The 20,960-nt window shown below is 35.3% G+C and overlaps 1 protein-coding gene across 1 annotated transcript in view; it reads left to right on the top strand.

Annotated features, from left to right (window-relative positions):
- Window positions 1-5,158: 5,158 nt before the first annotated feature.
- Window positions 5,159-20,960, top strand: part of LOC145694788 (phospholipase B1, membrane-associated-like) — a 166,852-nt gene continuing 151,050 nt past the window's right edge. The window contains exon 1 of the mRNA XM_081771430.1: window positions 5,159-5,444. Coding sequence (XP_081627556.1) covers window positions 5,295-5,444 — 150 coding nt within the window. The 5' untranslated portion in view covers window positions 5,159-5,294. The remainder of the gene's footprint in view (window positions 5,445-20,960) is intronic.

Here is a 20,960-nt window from a genome sequence, read left to right as displayed (position 1 = left end):
GAATTCACCCTTCCCTAAATGTCCGGATTCGCCCGTTTTGAACACTGTAAACTTGGGCACGCGTTGAGCTGGCACTCGCAAAGTAATAGAATTCTTCCAATATGCAACGAGTAAAGTAGGGTCTTCGCTTCGGTATACGTATGTCTTACTTAACCATTTCTGTGTAAAACCTTAACATGTTCCACTAAAAAGTTACATCATGTCAAAAAACGTGCATGAACTTTCTTGTTTCTTCTTCTTTCCCCCACCTTCGAAGCTACGTATAACACTCTTTGCACTTCGTACTCAGCACTGAACTGTAGGAAGGTGCAGTGCTTTAAATAGGCATAACAACAAGTCTCCACATTACATATGCGAAGAACAGTATTATTGTAAGCTTAGGATGTCCGGATTCAGCGACTGTCCGGAATCACCCAAACTTACTATATATTCCTTATATGATCAACTTATACTGATACGAGTTGTCGTAAATTATACAAGTATATATTCGCTGCTACTACTGCATAAGGAAGGTTATGGCCGGCCACATGTATTCGTTGGGTTTGATTCCGTTCTGTTCTGATGGTTAGAGTTTGGCATTCCTTTTCAGCACTAAGCCTATATGAGAGTTGCACCTATAGTTTAAGGTAGAATCCGAATCACCGTGAGAATCGACCCCAGGAAAACAAGGAATCAAAGCGCTACCTACTGCAAGGAGGGCAAATTGGATTTCGTGTTGTTAGCATATCTCTACTTTTGCCGTCGTTTCTGGCTTTCAGAGACGGTAGTTCCTTTATCCCATCTACAATACTGCACTTTCTAATTACCGTAAAGATTGTCTTTTCACCGCATTGTATTTTGATGAAAGAATAAAAGTCATTTTGTAGTATTCTTCCCTGTTTTGTCTTACAATATATCATTAAGAAGAATAGGAAATAGAACTTCCCAGCGCTTTATGTTATTTCCTGTTCGTATTCTTAGCTGAGAAAGGGGTAAATATTCTACTGTTTGACGAAAGCTTTCTTCCCATTTCTTTACTTACCGGTTACAGTATTATTACACAATACTATGTACATTTAAAACAATGATGGAAACCAAGTAATTTCTTAAAACAAAACGAAAAAATGTTTTCTCACGTGCCTAACAAAAAAAAAAAAAAAAAAAGAGGGACAACAATTTCCGATCTTACTCACAAAAGTGAATTCTTATTTTCGTGTGCGTGTCAGTATGTATGTTGTGTTAAGTTGTAATCCGTAATATTATGTTTCTATCTTCATTTTCTTATGACGAGACGATGGGTAAACCTGTAAAACTTGTACGCGCATGGTGAAAGTCCATGAACTCTCACGAACTTTACATATCTTACTGTTGTCTTTTGGACATTAAGGGATGTCCAAAGCATATTTCATTCTAAAAGTGTCATGATCATGTAAACACGCGAGTTACGAATAAGCAAAATTGACAATTATATCTGTCACGTTTATGGCATATACATTCTTTGTGTTTTTATGTAACCATATATACACATAATCTTCAATAATATATAATAGCCACCATAGGGGTCGTACTTGTATTGTTTCAAACTAGACACCAGGACAAGTAGTAAAAATGCAAAGCAACTACAAGGGTTTCAAAATGGCTACTTATTTTTATCCATCCCTAAATATTTTCCCCATAAACAACGATTGTAGCTTTATTTATATCTTCATAGGTTTAATGAGAAAAATAATCTGTCTACGAGAATGATAGCAAATGTTCTTATGTACAGTCCTCATTTTTTCGTAGAAGATTTCGCCAGGAATGCCTTTCTGATAATGTTCCCTACCTAAATTTTGGTGATACATCTTCCGAAAAAAAGTAGTACTACTTAATGGTTGTTCTGACCTCCCGTGAGCACGACTTTGGTAATAATGTGTTTTTCTTGTTAAAGTATACACTTTTGGTTGTAATTGATGTTAAACGAAGTTTTCCAGTTCTCTAAAATTTAAGTTACAAATTTTGCATAACGAAGTTTCTCCCATGGACATATCTGTAATGTAAATGCAAGTTTATATATCTATCTATCTAGATATATAGATATAGATATAGATAGATAGATAGATAGATAGATAGATAGATAGATAGATAGATAGATAGATAGATAGATAGATAGATAGATAGATATAAGGGTATAATTAACGAGTTTCATCAGAGTGAGGAATAATTGATTTCCGTATACTGAATACCATTATCATTTAGCATTTAGCACTATTATATTGAAGAAATGTTTGATGTTTGAAAACTTCTTGTATGATTTGAACTGTACGATCAAGAATAATAATTATATTTGCTTCTTTTGAGTTTAGTAGCACTTCTCAGTGCTAATATTGGCTACTATGAGATATTGCCAGGGAAAAGAGGGAGGGACAAAAGAGCCAATTAATGGACGACATTAAAACAAATAATTTCTACTTGAAGACGAAGAAGTTAACTGTAGAGTGCTTTTTGCTCTTTTCAATTCAAGTAGTGATATAGTTGACAGAAAAATATTTAACGAAACGGCTCTAATGTACACGGTTCACAACCCATTTTGTTACTGAATCGCAGAATACCTAAGACAAATATTTTTCGGTCCAACTAAATCACTGAATTTAACTGACTTGCCAATGATGGCAGAACATCTATGACCATGGATGTAGAGAGAATTTAATTGAATAGTGTTGAAAACTGTTCCATTTGTGCAATTCGTTCCGAAATTATTGGTAAAAGAAGATTTTAGGGTATTGCTAATTTTGTTTGGTGGTAATTATACGTAAAGTAAGTTCAAATGGCTATAACCATTCTCCGCGAATGCATAATCTTCATAATTGTGTGACACATTTCTCACTCGTTATTTATCTTTTACTTTGTAGAGCAAAGGATCGATTCTGCTTAAAATTCTCACTTAAAATTGAATATCAGTGTATGTACTATACAGCAGCTTATAGATATACTGTAGATTTTAGAATAGATTTTTGTCTCGTGTCACTCAATAATTTTTTTCTTAGTAGTTCCACTGATTTCAAGTTTTGAAGATGAAGGAAGCTGAAGCCTATTGAGCAGGGGCGAACCAAGGCAAAATTTTCACCCGGGCAAACTGCTTTTTCGGTGCCCCCTAGTCCTAGTTTATATGTTACGTTTTATTACAGTGATTATAGTATTTAATTCAAATCCATTTAGTACTTAAAAATATACATATGGTATCAATTACATTGTGTTTATTATTATTATTATTATTATTATTATTATTATTATTATTATTATTATTATTATTATTATTATTATTATTATTATTATTATTATTATTATTATTATTATTACGTACCGATATGTATAAACAAAAACTATCGAATAGCAGTTATTGAATACTACTTTATTAATCTTTACTTTTGATTGTTATTGAAATTTTGTAGTTCAAGTTATGAAATAATTAAAATTTTTAAAACACGCATCAGTGATTGTTGTACTTTTCTTCGCACGTCGTGCGTAGGAAGTTTAAATCAGCTGGTAACTGCATCACGCTGAATTTCAGCTGGCGTTTACGAATGGCTCAACATACATGTGTGTTACCACTTTGAACGTTGTTTTTATAATTCATGATTCAATTATTATTATTATTATTATTATTATTATTATTATTATTATTATTATTATTATTATTATTATTATTATTATTATTATTATTATTATTATTATATAATTAACGAGTTTAACCAGAATGAGGAATAATTGATTTCCATATACTGAATACCATTACCATTTAGCACTTAGTATTATAGTAAAGAAATGTTTGATGCTTGAAAACTTCTTGTATGATTTGAACTGTACGATCAAGAGTAATAATTACAGTATATTTACTTCTTTTGAGTTTAGTAGCACTTTCCAGTGCTAATATTGGCTACTATGAGATATTGTCAGGGGAAAGAGGGAGGGACAAAAGAGCCAATTAATGGACGATTATTATTATTATTATTATTATTATTATTATTAATAATAATAATAATAATAATAATAATAATAATAATAATAATAATAATAATAATAATAATAATAATAATAATAATAATAATAATAATAATAATATTTTTGAGGTGTATAGTTTTGCCTCCAGTTAAAGATGGCAACTTTACTCTTGATTCGATCGGTACAGACTGGCATCGGTCGAGTTGATTTTAATAAATTTAAATTTTATATTGGATGAATATAATGCTACAAGTTTATCTCAGTTGATGCAGAAATTAACTTTGTATTTGTCAAATAGTAATTCTATACTTGCCCCTAAACCTTTTTTTTTCATTTTTTTTGAATATGCCCTGGATAATATGTAATAAAGTTTCGATATTAAGACAAATACCACTTTAAAAGAGTAACATACGTCAAATCCAATAACATTCAGTGTCTGAGAAAAATTCACAAAGAATATGGAATGCTATAAACAATACCAACTCCCTTTCCACTCTTTCTTTTACATGTAAAGTCTTTTGTTGATGCAGTCCCCCTAGTACTATGAAACTCTCTTCTTCCATGGTGGAGTGGAAAATGTTGATGTAATTGATGCTACTTCACAAGAATATAAACCCAAAAAGTCAGTAGAAAATACGTTGTATAATTTACATTTTGAGACTCGTTTTGGCGCCCCCTGACTGCGGCGCCTCGGGTAATTGCCTGGGTTGCTCGGCCCTTGGTTCGCTCCTGCTATTGAGCAACTAGGAGTGATGCATGTACACCTGAAGAAAACTTACCTAATTACCAAGGGACCTTACCTAATTTTCCTTGAATAATTAAACAATTCAGTTTTTAAAAAAATACAACGCAGGTGTCTTTATAAGATGTCACTTTGGGGTTAGTGTCATCCTGAAGATGTCCTGTAAGATACAGGAGCCTATCGTGTAACCTTATGACATCAACACGTTTTCCACGTAATTGAGAAGAAAAAAATGCAAGTGAAAAAAGAATTTGAAAAAAAGCAGGAAGATTAAGAGAAAACACTAGTAGGTCATGATTATGTACAAAATATGATACGAGTGATGCAAAAGCACTTGAGAACTCGTTTACGTTTTTTGTTTTTATCCTCGTCAGGTGTAATTGTGACCTAAATCTCCAAGTATGTCCATCCCTGAGAGTTTTCTCCCAAGTTCTTCGCTTTACAACTTCAAGAAAAAAGAAACTTCACGTAAGTCCATCAGTATAGTGTTGTGTTGTCTGATAGGCCGCCGCGCCGCAGTGAACGGAGAAACGGGCGATTTCTTTCTTTTTTCCCCACTTCATCCATTTCTCGTAACAGCTTCACTTGTGCCATGATCCGTAAAGTGGATTTTCGTATTGTGGCAGTGCTTTTGCTAGTGTCAACAAACAGCCTTGATATTGGAACAGCCGTTCCACAGAATGATATCAGTAACAATATACCGGTTCTCTCCTCAGGCATTTCCCTCCAAGGCTCAGCTCTGGTAAGAACATTAATCCATTTCTAATTTTAATAATATTACTAGGCTTACCTCAAATTTGCTTTTTTTATCTAGAGAACACCATTCCTTAATCTTTTATGTCAAGAATAAGTTGGCTTTACTGATGCAGAATGTGTGTTCTATTTTAGTGTTATGTATATTTCGCCTTTGTATTAAACTAGACAAACATTAAATTATCTGGGCTACTAACGGAAGTGCTTTTGTATGTGTTGGCCCGAGTTCAATTTCTGGTATCGGATAATGTTTCTGATGATTCATGTGTGACAAAGCTAATAATAATAAATTACCAAAATTATAACCCTCTACTCAAACAGAAAGTGGCAGAGATAAATCATTTCCGGTCTTAATGTTGAACGCTATATTTTAAAAACTGTAATAGATAGCAAAAAGCGGTTTTCTGCTATCAATTAAGCATTCCAAGAATATGTTCCACCTTCACTATAATATTCCATCTACCACCACTTTCGATTTTAACATTAGTTGAGAAAATATAACGCTATAAGAGCCAACTCTTCACGGGTGTACACGTGACACAACTTCTTGTTTTTTAATATTTTTTCTCCTGGTCATTCAAATAAAAATACTGATGAACGGTAATCAATAAATACTATGTTGTCAAAAGAGGATTTGATTTCGGGATGAACTTGTGAGATAAGACAATTATCTTTACACACTGCAAGTATGCTCTGTAAGTACAACCAAATGACTTGAAAATGCAGGTGAATTAGCTAACTCGATTGGTGAAATCAGAAATTAGAATGAAATGGCAGAACTCCAAGACAACTTATTCACATCGTAGGAGATCAATTCTACGACTCTTCTGTTCCATATCAGCATCAAGGTTATATGACATGAGACTTAGTGCTTAAAATGAGATCCAAACGACTACTTGTATCCGAGGCAAATACTCTCACCAAGATTCGAACTCGGAACCACGAGAAGACACGCGCATTAATCACTCGACAGCGAAGATAGGACACACTTTACGTTTTCTCTCACTTTCTCATCTATCAAATATTTTTTTCAAAATTTTACACTTGCACTGAACAATTTGCGATTACATTTTAAAGATCAAGAATTTGTAATTATAGTTTTAATTACGCATTTACTTTTTACAGAATAGGTCTATTATATATATATATATATATATATATATATATATATATATATATATATATATATGTGTGTGTGTGTGTGTGTGTGTGTGAATACAACATGGTTTCCAGAACTTGCGTGCTGCGTAGTATTGGGTAATTTTATGTTTTGGGAAAAAGGAGGTGAAGGAAAATGTTAAACTACGACAAGAAAATGCACTCCTATTGATTACGATTATAGAAAATGGGTACCAGAAGAAACAGGCCATAAGCGATGATGAAACTGTTGCTTTATTTCGTAAGATTGTTGCATGGTCCACTTTCCACAAACATTCCATATTAAAAAAAAAATCGTGAAGACCTTAATAATTTATTAATTGGGACACTGTCGTTGATCATTATTTACCGTCTTCTAAGAAATGAAGATTATTTAGATCACTACATGTTTCAAAAATAAACTCACGTATGATTCTTTTTTTCTTTGAGTAGAGTGTTTTTAGATACTATATGCTACAGACACTACAGACAAGATATATGGATATGTTAAATAAATTTTGTATTTTGAATATGCAACTGTATCTTTATATTTTGATTTTGGGGAACTGAATTTAGTCTAAAGTACTTTATTTACTTATTTATTTTTGAGGTATGGTGACACTTTAGTACATATTGGAAAGATATGACAACAAAAAATACACCATAGTGCATATGGTGATATATTTTCCAATTTCCCAATTTTGATTGATTGAGGTTTCATGGGGGAAGTCAGACATTTTCCCAAAATATTATTTTATTTGAATATACTTCAAAAAACCTATTTTCTTTTTTCCCCCTTAGACAAGAATCCAATTCAAGGTTCTAACAAAAAAAAAAATAAAAAAAAAATGAAACTTCTGAAATAAAATGTACTCCTTACACACAAAGAATTGAACTATACTGTATAAAAAAATGAAGTAAAAGTTGTATTAACTTTTTTGTATATCACGAACATACAATAAATTTGATTGATTAGTATTCTCATCTTTTATCTGCAGCGTAGCTAAATAGAACAAAATACAGAGTTTTGGGAGAGTGTGATTCGACTATACTTGTGTTCATGCAGAAATTATCCACTTTACAATTATGTAATAGACACAGTCATTGTTTTTATTAACACTTGTACAGTCAGCGACAAAAGTTCTTTTCGTTTGATGAAATTAGTTTCGTAAATAACTTCCGAATGGAAGGACAATTTGAGTTCAGTTTTCAGTAAATTTAAAAGAATATAATTTTCTGTACGTTCCAGCCATACCACTGTTATTCTCAAAATAATTTTACCAAACGGAAAAAAAACTTTTGTTTCTGACTGTACATACTATATTTTTGCTTTCGCCGTCCTGTTTATCTCCCACTTCACTTCGATAGCAGGCCCCCTTTGATTACATAATCTCTTGCCTGTCTAGTAGTTCCGCCTTACTATGTCATCTCTAATTATTACTAATTTTGATTAAGTTCTTGTCTCTTCGCGGTTCGTAGCTGTTCACCTTGTGCTTGACCTTGTTTTCTTACTCTCCTCCGATTTTGGCTTAATTCTTGTCCTTGGTGGTAGTGTTTGTTTCACACATTGACTTATCTGGCTTCTAAATCTTATTTTCTTCTTTCCCGATTTTGACTTTTACTTGTTTGATTTTGACGATAACACCCGAATTTCGTATCATTCTTCTTTTGCTTTACTCTTTACCTTTAGAACTTAAATTTTTCAGTTTTATTTACTATAACATAGCTTTATTAAGTTTAGCAAAAAAACTTCCCAGAAAACAGAAAAAATAGTCTAAAGTGGAGTCTCAACCATTAAAGCGCGTTTAACGTTCTCCCACCAAGAGTCGAACAGGACCGAGACATGAACATAAATTCGAAAATTTAGTGTCCAAAAGCAAAGTTTATTGGTAATTCACGTTTACGACACAAACTATATTGATTCAAGTAAGAATACAACTGTAGTAGATAACAGCAGTAAGTCGTCATTGTACACATTGTACATTGTGTAGTCATAATAAAAAATGGGTATACATTGTATGTCCTTTTGCCAATACCATCTGAAACGAATTGACCAATTGGAATAGTTTTCTGCACTAAGCAATATATTTTTCATATCTAACTAAGTAACTCTATGTATGGCCTATGGAACCCGGAAGATCAATGCCGCGTTCACAAAAGCTCTCCATTCTTCTGTCCTTAGCCAACTGGATCCAGTTTATACTTTGGATTCCTATTTCTGCGAGATTCATCTTAATATTGTCCTCCCAGCTGTACCTAGATCTTCCGAATGATTTTCCAATTGGATTTCCAGTTAAAATTTTGAAAGCGCTTCTACTTTCTTCCATCCTAGCTACATAACCTGCCCACCTGAGTCTCCTAGACTGGACGACCCTAACAATGTTTGGTAAATGGTATAAATTATACAGTTCCTCTTCATGAAGCTTCCGCCATTCCCCATTCCCGTTCCTCTTGGGTCCGAATCGTCTCAGGATCTTATTCTCGAATACTTTCAGTCTACGTTTTTCCCTCAGAGTAAGTGAGAATGTTTCACAACCATACAGAACAACAGGCATGATTATCGTTTTATATATTTCAAGCTTCAAATTCCTCGACAGAATTCGCGACGACAAAAAAATTTGAACTAAATAATAACATGAATTCCCTGCTTTTAACTGGCATCTAATTTTTTCATGAATAGTATATAATTTTGGTCTGTTAATATTATATTTTTTATACTTAAAAAATAGCTAAATAAAATAGAAAAATTAAATTAAAATAGTTCGACCGTTACCGAAGTTGTTGACAAAGTAATATGTAGTACATTCATTTTCGTTACTTACTTACTATACCTCCATATCTTTAATGGATTTCCCGTATTGTCTTATTTCTGAGGTCCTTGTGGCAAAAAAGTTGCATTTTATCTACGTAATAGGAATGTAACTCGTTAAATAATTAGAAATTGTTTATTGTCAATGTAAATAGCCGTACATCCCGTGTAGGTTCAATAAATCTCACATCTGCATAATGCGATAATCAGTTCGTAAAAAAAGAAGAAGAAAAAAGAAAAAAATAGTGAGTTTCTTTCACGGTTGTGATACTACGATAGGCATGTAAATTATGAGAATTCAGTATTGAAACAGATCTATAACTCCTGCTGGATTAGGGATATAGTCTGAGATGAAACCTCTTAAATAGGCAGCAGTAGAAGATGGAATGTTTTGATTGAAATGCTAAATCGATTTAAAAGAAAGTTTTCTATTAGGTCTATCTGTTACCGTTTTTCGTTCTATGGCGATAAAGGTTCAAACCGGAAATGGATTATTTTTATCCTTTCTAGTTTAAGTAGGATAATGAAAGGGATCAAATCTATTATTTGGACGCTGAATGTATTCCGAAAAATCACTTTTCGGTATCTCTTACCGTTTTAGCTCTATGGAAATCAATATTGAAACCGGAAGGGCTAGCAAATTTCTACTAGTTCCGGTTTTAGTAGGATAATACGGATGGAGACGGTATTTTTTTTCTTGAAACCTTGAATTGAGCACGGAAAAACTGCTTCTTGTATTCTATTAGCGTTTTTGTTCTTCTATGATGATCAACTTTGAATCCGGAAGTACTAGTACAGTTTTACACACCCCTTTTTGGTAGAGTGTTACCGGTGGCTATGGTACGTTTTATGAAGGTGCTGAATTGATTTTTTAAAAAAGAAACTGTTTTTGGCTATCTATTACTGTTTTCTTTCTTTGCTAATTAACCTTGAAATAAAAAAAAAACGGTTGCGTTTTTATCACTTTTGGTTTCAGATAGAGGGTTAATGGAAAAGATGAAACCTGTTTTTGGAATGCTGGATTGATTTCAAGAAAATCTCTTCTCGATATCTCTTACCGTCTTTGCTCTATGGAAATAACATTCAAGCCGAGAAATACTAGTAAATTTGAATCAACTTCGTTTTGGATACAGCGCTAAGGGTTGTTATGATGTGTTTTCTTGTGATGTTAAATCGATTCCATAGAGCCGCTTATTGGCAATTATTACTGTTCGGTTCTATAGCAATCAACATTGAAATCAAAACCGATTGATTTTTACTTCTTCCGGCTTGAGTAGGAGGTTAATAGAGAAGATAGAACCTATTCTTGGTACTGTAAATCAATTCCCAAGAAAAGCATTTCGATATCTTTTATCGTTTCTGCTCTGACACCTGTCGACAGTCGACAAATTGGAAGACAAACGGACGGACGGACGGACATAGCCGTTCTATAAGACTTCCACCCTTATGCACAGCATAGTTTAGAAATCTAATAAAACCATAGGACTAGACCTGTTTGTATATACATCTCTGTTACTTATGTCATTATTATGAAAAGTTGCCTATTACAATGACAACATTAAAAATCCTTATGAGAAGAATAGGAGTTTAATGCCCCGAGCTAAAACTTGTTCGTTAAAAGAGAGAGAAAAGATAGGTTATGTAGAAATAACCCTTCCTGGTTAATTCAGAAAATGTAGAAGTGTAGAAGATTGTTAATTTAAAAAGTGGAGAAACGACTAAATCAATAATAATAATAATAATAATAATAATAATAATAATAATAATAATAATAATAATAATAATAATAATAATAATAAAGTAAGAAAAACTGGAAGGAACAGGTTACAATGTCTCGACCCCTACGAGCATGATGTTTGTTCATACAGTGTTAGTTCAAATCTACAATATTAAGCAACAAAGTTGAATATTTTATCATAGAAGTACCAAGACATTACTTAAGGAAATATTTCAAAGGATAGTTCACAGATACAATTTATTCAAGATCATTATGCTTTGCTCCTTACGGAAGAATTTGTTCTTTGATTGTGAAAACTATCTATAAAGTTGGTTCCGATTCTGATACTATAGAAAGAGTTTCCCAACATTTCGAAGGTCAATAAGGAAAATTCGTTATTATGTTTGCTTGTCTGTCATCATATCTCGAGAACGAAAACAGCTATCGGGAAAAGATTTTAAAATATGGAATTAACTATCCAGTCTCTTAAAGTGGCTTGAGTTGCTTGTATACAAACATCTTTTATTTTTATTTTTTTGAGTGGGAGAAGTGCGAGAGGGAGAAACTTTAGGTTTAGTGCGTGCTGAATATCTTTGCATTAAAATGACTCCAATTGATGTTTTGAGAACAAAGCTATTTCGGCCAGCACTTCTGCCTTCATTTGAATTCGGTGGATTCCAAAGGAATATCCTAGATATAGAACATACGACGGTGATGTTCTGCGCTGACCTATAAATGTATTTCTGATTTTTAAATATACAGTACTACCGAATGAAGAAATTTGAACGCAAACAAACTATTTGCTGAGCAAAACAATATATTCACATTTAAAAACTACGTACGTGTTACAGTTTTGCCAACTAACACTTCGGCTTCATCAGACACTTCATCAGGCTTGATAGTGTCTGATGAAGCCAAAGTGTTAGTTGGCGAAACTGTAACACGTATGTAGATTTTTAATGTGAACATATTGTTTTGCTCAGCAAATTGTTTGTTTGTGTTTAAGTATATACAAAGCAAAGCTTCTACTTATGGAAAATATTACAGAAGAAATTTGATGAAACAAATGAATCACTAAATGAGCAAGACGATGAAACATGCAAATTAGGCCAAACCTATGACGGTGTAGTAGACGTACTATTTAGAATGAAAATAGCTTTCGCAATCTTGCAGTTTCATTCAAAGCTGAAGTGACGGAATTACTTGATTCATCCGTTGGGTTTCTTTTTCCCTCTTTCCTTTCCTTTTTGGTTTCTACTTCTTCCTTTTCATTTTTAATCACCTTCCCACTATTTCTATTTTTATACCTCTTTCTTTTTGTCATTTTTCTTTCTGCACTTTTACTTTCTTTCCTTTCATTCCTTTTATTTTTCTGCTTTTCAGTTCTTTTTTCTTCCCTTTCCTTTCTTTATTATCTACCCTTTTCGTTTATGTGTCTTTTGTCTTCCTTTCCCTTTTATTTATTTTAATCTTTTTTCTTCTTACCTCTTCATTTTCTAAAATTTTATCTTTTTCTTTTCTGCCTGTTCATTTATTTTTTCCTCTTCTTTTCTTTCTTTATTTTCTCCCTTTTTCTTTCTTTTCATTTCTTTTCTTCCTTTCAATTTTCTGCCCTTTTCCTTTCTTTTCTTCCCTTGTCCTTTATTCTTATCTCTTACTCCTTTTCTCCCCTTTTATTTTCCTTTTCCTCCGTTTCTTCTTGCTATGTATTCAATTCGAGTTTGATGCTGGCAATAATTTAAAGAAAGGCATTTCTTTGAAAGTCCCTTTACCAACCTACTAAAGATGAATTGTTTGTGTTAACCTTTTGAATTAATGAATGAAAACACAAATAAATATCCTTATTGCAAATTCACAATGATACTTAGATACTACTTCTAAAGTTTCGTGATTTGCTCTTGAATGATACTCCCACCATATGTTACAACTGAGTAGACATGTAAAACTTCTGCTTAGCACACAGTTGTCACTGCACATAGAGATGACATAACCTTCTACGGCCCGCTCAATTGATGGAAATGAAAGACGTTGAAAAGAAACATATAGCTGATGGGCATAGCATACATATAAGCAATAAATTACTTCAAGTTCACACCTGAACTACATACATTATTTTTATTTTACTTAGATTTATAGGATTTTCTGTAGCGTCTAACATGACACTGTTTGCATACTCTGTCGTCGTGTTTACATAATCTCTTACACACATATACCACAAAGTGCTTTAAATTAATACCTGAAGAAACAACGTGCGATTTATTCCATATTTTCATTTTAATCAACTTTGTACAGCCGAGAAATTGTGTCTTTCCTAAGGGAAAATTGTATTATTTTATACAGCTAAGATACAGTATATAGTGTACGTATTACTTAAGTTCATTGCAATTTTATCTGTTCCCACAAGAAAAAAAATATTTTGTTTGCTTTTTCCTCGTGATATCATATAACACTTTTAACTTGGAAACCGCAAATATAGTTCTTTATTGTCACTTTCTCTAAGGGAAAGAAAGAAAGAAAAAAAATATGTGAAAAGTGAATGAACAGATTTCTACTTCTTTTCAACAAAAGATTAGACCCTTCGTTTTTAATTCTCTTTTTCTTTGTCTTTACCTTCCTTCAGCTTTGTATTTTCATATTGTCTTTCACCTTGTCACATATTCGTAGAGTTCTAAAAAAAAAATACCCAATTTGTACAGTTTTATAGTCATATAAAATATATCCTCTTCTTGAATATATCCTTTGGTTAATTGGTGCTTAGTGTCCCTTTTTCAGCACCGAAGCTATATGGAACGTGGACTTAGAATTTACGATGGAATACAAACCACCATAATGCGCCCAAATTTTAAAGCTCTCTCGCCAGTAATTCAACTGGGGTTCCTGTGCATCAAAAGGACTAGCGATAGCTCCTAGATCAGCGGGAAGCGTGTTAGAAACCTCTCCATTTCTACCCACAAATGAAATTAATTAAAACAGAGATGAATATGCTTTGATTAAGGTGCATTTTCATTTCAAGCCTTGTATATTAAATTTTCTTATTTCTAATTTTGAGAATATAACTTTAAAAACAGGCGGATGGCCAAGGTTTTACTTAAAAAAAAAAAAAGAAAAGTAAGAGAGTGAACCTGAGTTTTTTTAAAGCAGTTTAGAAACTCAGATTATCTCTTGACTGAAGCTATTTAATTGATACTTCCAAATGGATATATTTGTAATGAAGCAATAGCTACTTATTTCTTGAAATGAAATGAAATCTTTCAGTTTAACGCCCAACGATTATGCCCTTTACCCTAAGGGAAAGGGATGATTAAGGCAAGTGAATGATGATGGAAGAATTGATGGAATGAAAATGTGTTAGGAAACAGGAGCACGCTGAGAAAACCCACGGACACGATGTTGTTCACCACAAACTTACTTGTCCGAGGATCGAACCAAAGTCTCCACACACCAGAGGTAAGAGCTCTACCACTGAGCCACCGAGTCCCCTTACTCAATTCTTGTATAGGTGATATATCTAATCCGAACAATTAACAATCTGTTCTTAGTACCAAGTGCATAATTTGGCTCTATCATTAACTACTAAATTTGACTGAATTACAAAAACGCATAGACCCTATCTACAGAAAGCTAAATCTTTTTCGCCATTTTCCTGTATTTGGAACCGTCAAAGCAATGGCAACTCTAGAGAGAAGTCACACCGAGCAAACTTGTAAGTTTTTTGCTACAAACTAAGGGAATAAAACTGTACTAATTCTTGTATACTATCTTCTGAAACCGTAAGCTTTCTTCCCTCAGCTTCTAACGATAAAATTTAGAGTATTGCCAATGTGACTTTCCTCTAGAGTGGCCGCGGTGGCTCAGTGGTAGAGCGTTCACCTCTGGTGCTTGGGGTCCCAGGTTTGATCCTAGCCCCCGCTAAGTAAACCTGGTGGTGGACAAACACCGTGTGGTGGGTTTTCTCGGGGTTCTCCCGTTTCCTCCCACTTTCTTCATTTCACCATTTCATTCATTTCTCATAATCACCTTCTCCTTTAGCCTAACCGGCATAACCGTGGGTCGTAAAACTCAAAGATTTCATTTCATTTTTTTTTTCAAATTAAGGCTGCTTCAAATTAAGAAGAGAAAGGATAGAAAAGAAAAAGACAAGAATTTTAGAAATGATCCAAAAAATGGATCGAAAAATTGCAATCTTGGTCAAGAATTAGTTTTTGAATTAGGGGCCACAAAAGTTTTGAACGGCCCTTAAATCTAATTTTCGTCTTTCTACAGAATAAGCACATCATATTGAGAGTAAGTGATAGTTTGGGTTTGACTACACTATATGTAATTCTCCAGACATAAGGCCTACAACAAAATTTTTAATTGAAATATGTTGGATCTTTTGATCCAAAAATAGCTTCCAAGAAAATATTAATCGACTAGCTAATGGAGAAATTTGGAAACATCTGTTTTTCCAGCCCCTATGCTATAGCCGCCAGCGGAAGTCCATACCTCCTTTTCATATTTTTTAAATCAATAATTCAACAAGGAATAAACCGATTGGAGTTTGGACTTTGGTACGTTACCGAGAGTATTACATGCTCAGTACTCCAAGAAAGTTATACTCAAATTCAAAGTTATTCCAAGTTGTAAAGTATGCATATGGGGCATTTAGTGCACAAGTGAATCATATCATTCTAGGCGTAACAAAGTTGTGATAAAAGGAAACATAAAGCTTATACGGTACGCTGAAGTACATGGAAACTTAACAATATAAGTTATTTACAATATCTGAACATGAATCTAAGCTCTGAAAAGAGCTTCAGTAAAGATCTTGAAGTTGCGCCTGAGTTTTCGTCGAGGCAACACGTCCTGAGTTGCTCGCGCCTTGGTGCTGATTCTGTTAGTGGTGATAGTTTTTTTTTTTTTTTTGTGAGTTTTTGCTGTGCTTTCTGGACTTAAGCAGAGTGAGCTTACCACTTGATTTGGGTGATTTCTCCCCGTTTTTGTTAAGTGAAGTGCAAGATTACGACTGATTACGATGGCCAATATTAGGCTTAACACTCTTCGTATTAGTTTTCAACCTGTCTCCAAAGTCCCCAATTCGATTTCGCTCCATGAGTGGATACGAACCACTTTTGATCTTGCACAAGATGCAGTATTAAGAATTGAACTAGACTTTCCACGTAAACTTCTATATATCAAATTAATTACTCAACAGCTCTGTGAACAGATCATTACTAAATTTGACAATAAAGTTTCGTATGAAGATGCAGAAGGTACGTACAACCTTCCGCTTGACTCGGCTTCTCATACAATTAAATTGGTACGTATCCACGCGGTACCTATGGAAATTTCTGATAACCAAGTGAAACAAGTGCTTCAAGTTTATGGTGAAATTCTTAGTGTTAGTGACGAACTTTATACTGATGGTCATTATTATAAAGTACGCACTGGCCGCAAAGTTGTGAAAATGATTTTAAAAAAGAATATCCCTTCCTATATTACTCTGAGTTCTCTTCGTTGTTGGGTGACGTATCCCGGACAGACAAAAACTTGTGCGAGGTGTGACAGTGAAACGCATTTGGTGTCCCAGTGTGATCGCCGAACATCTAGCGCCCGTTTCGATCATCGGTCCAGTGATCCTTCTGCAATTTCTACTTTGGGTAGCCGAATTGCTCGACCTATCCTACAACTGAAGGATGTGCCTGCTATTCACAACTATAGTGTGTTTCCGGTTTTGCCGACAAAAAGCGGGCCCGCTACTACTACCATGCAGACAACTCTGGATTACTCTACCCCGCCAGCCCCCTGCGAGGCAGCTTCTGTGTCCCGCCCAAGTGATACATCCTCACAGGTCCCGGTTTATGACGAAGGTATGGCCAGCCAAATTCTTCCTGAGGTTAACCCCGACGCAAATAAGGTAGGTGACTTATATGATAAGACTGAGTGTCCCGGACCCCAGCCAATGTCTTTCGATACTTCAGCAACTGCTCGGCCGGAACCTGTTGTTAGTGATTCCCTTGACACGGTGCCTCCTCTCTCCGATGTGCTCGACTCGACTGGTAGTGGTTCCCCAGTTACGCCTACATCCAGTGTTGATGATATTCCTGAACCCCCTATTAGTGAACAACTGAAAAAGAAGAAACGTTCCAGTCACGAGATGAATACTGGGAAAGTTCTGAAAGTGACCGGGAAGACCTATGATTCGACCAGTAGATTAACCCGCACTAGATTACGACAGATGTCTCAATTAGATGCTACTACATGTAATGATGGGGAGGGTGTCCCCGAGACTTTGGACAGACCCGCTACGCAGTGAGAATATGCTAGTGGTCTGTTTGGAACTTTTGTTTTTGGTAATATTGCATCTTTTTGCTGCTTTCCTTGGGCCTGCCGGTTTTTTTGTGTGTGCCTTTTTCTCCACACCGAGCCTTTCCTTGCAGTTCTTAATGTACTCTTTTAAAATAGGAACGGTCAATTTTAATGGTCTAACATCTCCTACCAAGCAAAGTGCTGTTTTGGATTTCATTAAATGTTATTCTCTTGATATACTGTTTGCTCAGGAAGTGACCTTGACCGACCTTCAAGGCCTTTATCAGCACACTTTTTTTTCTAACGAAACTGTTAACGGCACGGGTACTGCACTTATATTTCGTAATGATTTAGAATTTGAACAGTTATACAAACATCCCACCGGCCGGATTATTACTGGAAATGTGGCCAATGTCCGGTTTTGTACCTCGTATGCCCCTGCAGGTTCACACAGACGGCGTGAACGTCATAATTTCTTTAATTCCGAGGTAGCCTCCGCCTTACATGACAGTTCTCGTTTGATTATATGGGGTGGAGATCATAACAGTATAGTTTCCGCTCAAGATTCCACTTCTACTTCGAACTTCTGCCCTACTTTATTACAGGTGATTAACCAATTTAATTTATGTGATGTCTGGCGTCATTTTCATCCCCACAATCCTGGACACACTTTTTTCTACGCCACTGGATCTTCACGCCTCGATTCTTTTTATATCTCACGGTCATTACTTCCACATGTGAAATCTGTGGAAAGGATTCCTGTTTGTTTTTCGGATCACATGGCCCTAGTTATGACTATCCAGCTACCGCTTCGAAAGCTTCTAAACCACAATAGCTTATGGCACCTCAATACCGACATCCTTTCTGAGCCAGAATTCCAGCAGTTGCTACGCCAACGCTGGAGAGAAATTAATCAGCAACTTTTGCGACGGAACAATATTATCCAATGGTGGGAACAACGGGGCAAACCAGCTTTGAAACAAATCTGTAAAGAATACAGCAGAGAACGGTCACAGCGATTCCACGAACAATATAATTACTACTCTCAGCTTCTACGCGACTATCATACGGCATTCCTTAAGGGTGAACCTGTACATCCACAAATTAAACAGGTAAAGGCTTTCTTGTTAACATTACACCGCAAAAGACTCCACGGTATTACTGTTCGCAGCAAAATCTCATCAATGTCACCCACTGAGCCTCCGAGTCTTGTACATATCAGTGCTGAACGTCGCAGAGGCAAGCAACAGATAATTCATAATATACTGGATGATGAAGGTGTTTTACATGAAGGAACTAATATTATTCCATCCTTTGTGCGCTATTTTGCTGATTTATATCGCAACCATGATGTTCCAGCTAGTAATGACGGTGTTTTCGATACCTTGAACCCTCTCCCAGTTGCACTCCAAGCAGAGCTTGATGCTCCCTTTACTGAAGCAGAAATTCAGCATGCCCTCCACCAGGCAAAAAAGAATAGATCTAGTGGCATTGACTCCCTACCTTACGAATTTTACCAGACATTCCCAGATCTTTTCGTTCCTTTTTTTACTGAACTTTTTAATGCCTTTCGTTCTAATTTACAAGTCGGCAAAACATTTACGCACAGTATTATAGTGATCATTCCTAAGCAGCCCAAGAGTACACGCATCAACCAATTTAGACCTATCAGTCTCGCATGTTGTGATTATAAATTTCTCGCAAAAGTTCTCGCAGCTCGATTACGTAATACTTTAAGTTCCATTCTGTTACCGGAACAATTTGGTCACGATCAGCAACATCCTACATATCTGGCTTTATCGAATATTAGGGACACGATCGCTTATTTTGAAAGTCGTCCGAAATTCAATGCAGCGCTTTTGAGTACTGATTTTTCTCAGGCCTTCGATAAACTAAGCCATCAGTACTTATTCACAGTTCTTGAGAGACTTCATTTCGGGCCAGTATATTTAAATATGCTTAAGACGTTATACTCCAAGCGTACTGCCCAAATTAAACTGAACGGAGCCTTAACGCGGGTCTTTCCAATTAACCGGGGGCTAATTCAGGGCTGTCCCTTGTCCCCCATGCTTTACAGCATTGCCGTTATGCCGATTCTGAATAAGATCCGGAATGAAATGACGGGATTGTGTGTTCCTCCGGCTACTATTAAAGTTCAGAGTTTCATCGATGATATTTGCTTTTTTTTTCGCTCCCAGCGCGATTTAGATACTATCCTTACTAATCTCCAGATATTTAGTCAACTGTCTGGTGCGGAATTACATCCCACGAAAACCAAATTACTTGTTTTGAATGATAAGTCTTCTTGCCCTTTTGTCTCCCCCTTCCCTGTTGTTAACACTCATAAAATTCTCGGCATTACTTGGCATACCAATATTAAAGCATCTATTCAGGCAACATATGGAGTGGCCGTTCCTAAGGTCATTAACTTGCTTTATAAACACAAAGCTCGCAATCTTACATTACATGAGCGAGCGACCTTCTTAAATATATTTTGCCTTCAGTCTATTGTACTATATAATGCAGCTTTTTCCGCTTTCTGTCTCAGACGCCAACACACTTAACAAACATCTGTTTGCCTTTTTGTGGTATCAATCAACACTGCGAGTACATCGTCGAACTGTGTGTACGACCAAGCAAGTAGGAGGGTTAGGTATTAAAGACGTGGCTCTTCAAGGCCGTTGTCTACTACTTCACCGCACATGTCAGCTGTTAACTGCCTTTTCTGAGTCTTTCTCCGCGTGCCATATCATGCGTTGCCTTCGGCACGTGACTCTCAGTTCACCTGTTTCTATTCTGAACTGGTCCCAACCTTATCATTACCTGCGCACCGTCATTCTAGACATTTCGTATGCTCTTATCAGTCACACAGCTATTGAAGATCTGACTGTGAAGAAATTGTATACTCATTATGCAAATTATCTATATACCCCCCCTAAATGTGTTACTCGCCATCCCAATTGTTCTTGGGCGCAAATTTGGCATAATATTAATTCCTCGTTTTTACCCCTTGGAATGAGAGAGTTATGGTATAAATTAGTGCATAATGTATTTCTTACTAACTATCGAGCATGGGAACTAGGTTTTCGACCAGATGCTCAATGTATCCGATGTGGACAAGCTGACACACTCATCCATCGCTTGCAAACATGTCCATCCATCCAGCATTTGTGGCGTAGCTATACACATATTATAGCACGAATACTTCGTGTGGATCAACAGATTATTAATAGTGAGCCGTTTTTTCTTTTGCCTGATTTCAAATACTTCCCACGTCCTAAACACAATATCATAGTGTGGTTAACTATTCACACAGCGGATATCCTACTTACCGAAAATGAGCTGGTGACACAAGCAATGTACATTTTTAGACTACAGTGCTCTTTAAAAACAATGCCTTCAGATCAACGCTTGCGTCATTTTGCCCACTACCCGACTGCTGTTTACTAATTTTTTTTCGTGTGTGTGTATGTGTGTATACTTCATGTGATAGATTTTCAATTGTATTGCAGTGGTAACCTTTTGTAATTTGTGATTACTCTTTTATTCTTATT

This window comes from Thermobia domestica, chromosome 1 (assembly GCF_964235325.1).
Source record: "Thermobia domestica chromosome 1, izTheDome1.hap1.1, whole genome shotgun sequence".
Lineage (NCBI taxonomy): Eukaryota > Metazoa > Arthropoda > Insecta > Zygentoma > Lepismatidae > Thermobia > Thermobia domestica.
The sequence above is the reverse complement of the archived record's forward strand: the minus strand, read 5'-3'. Positions and strand labels throughout refer to the sequence as shown.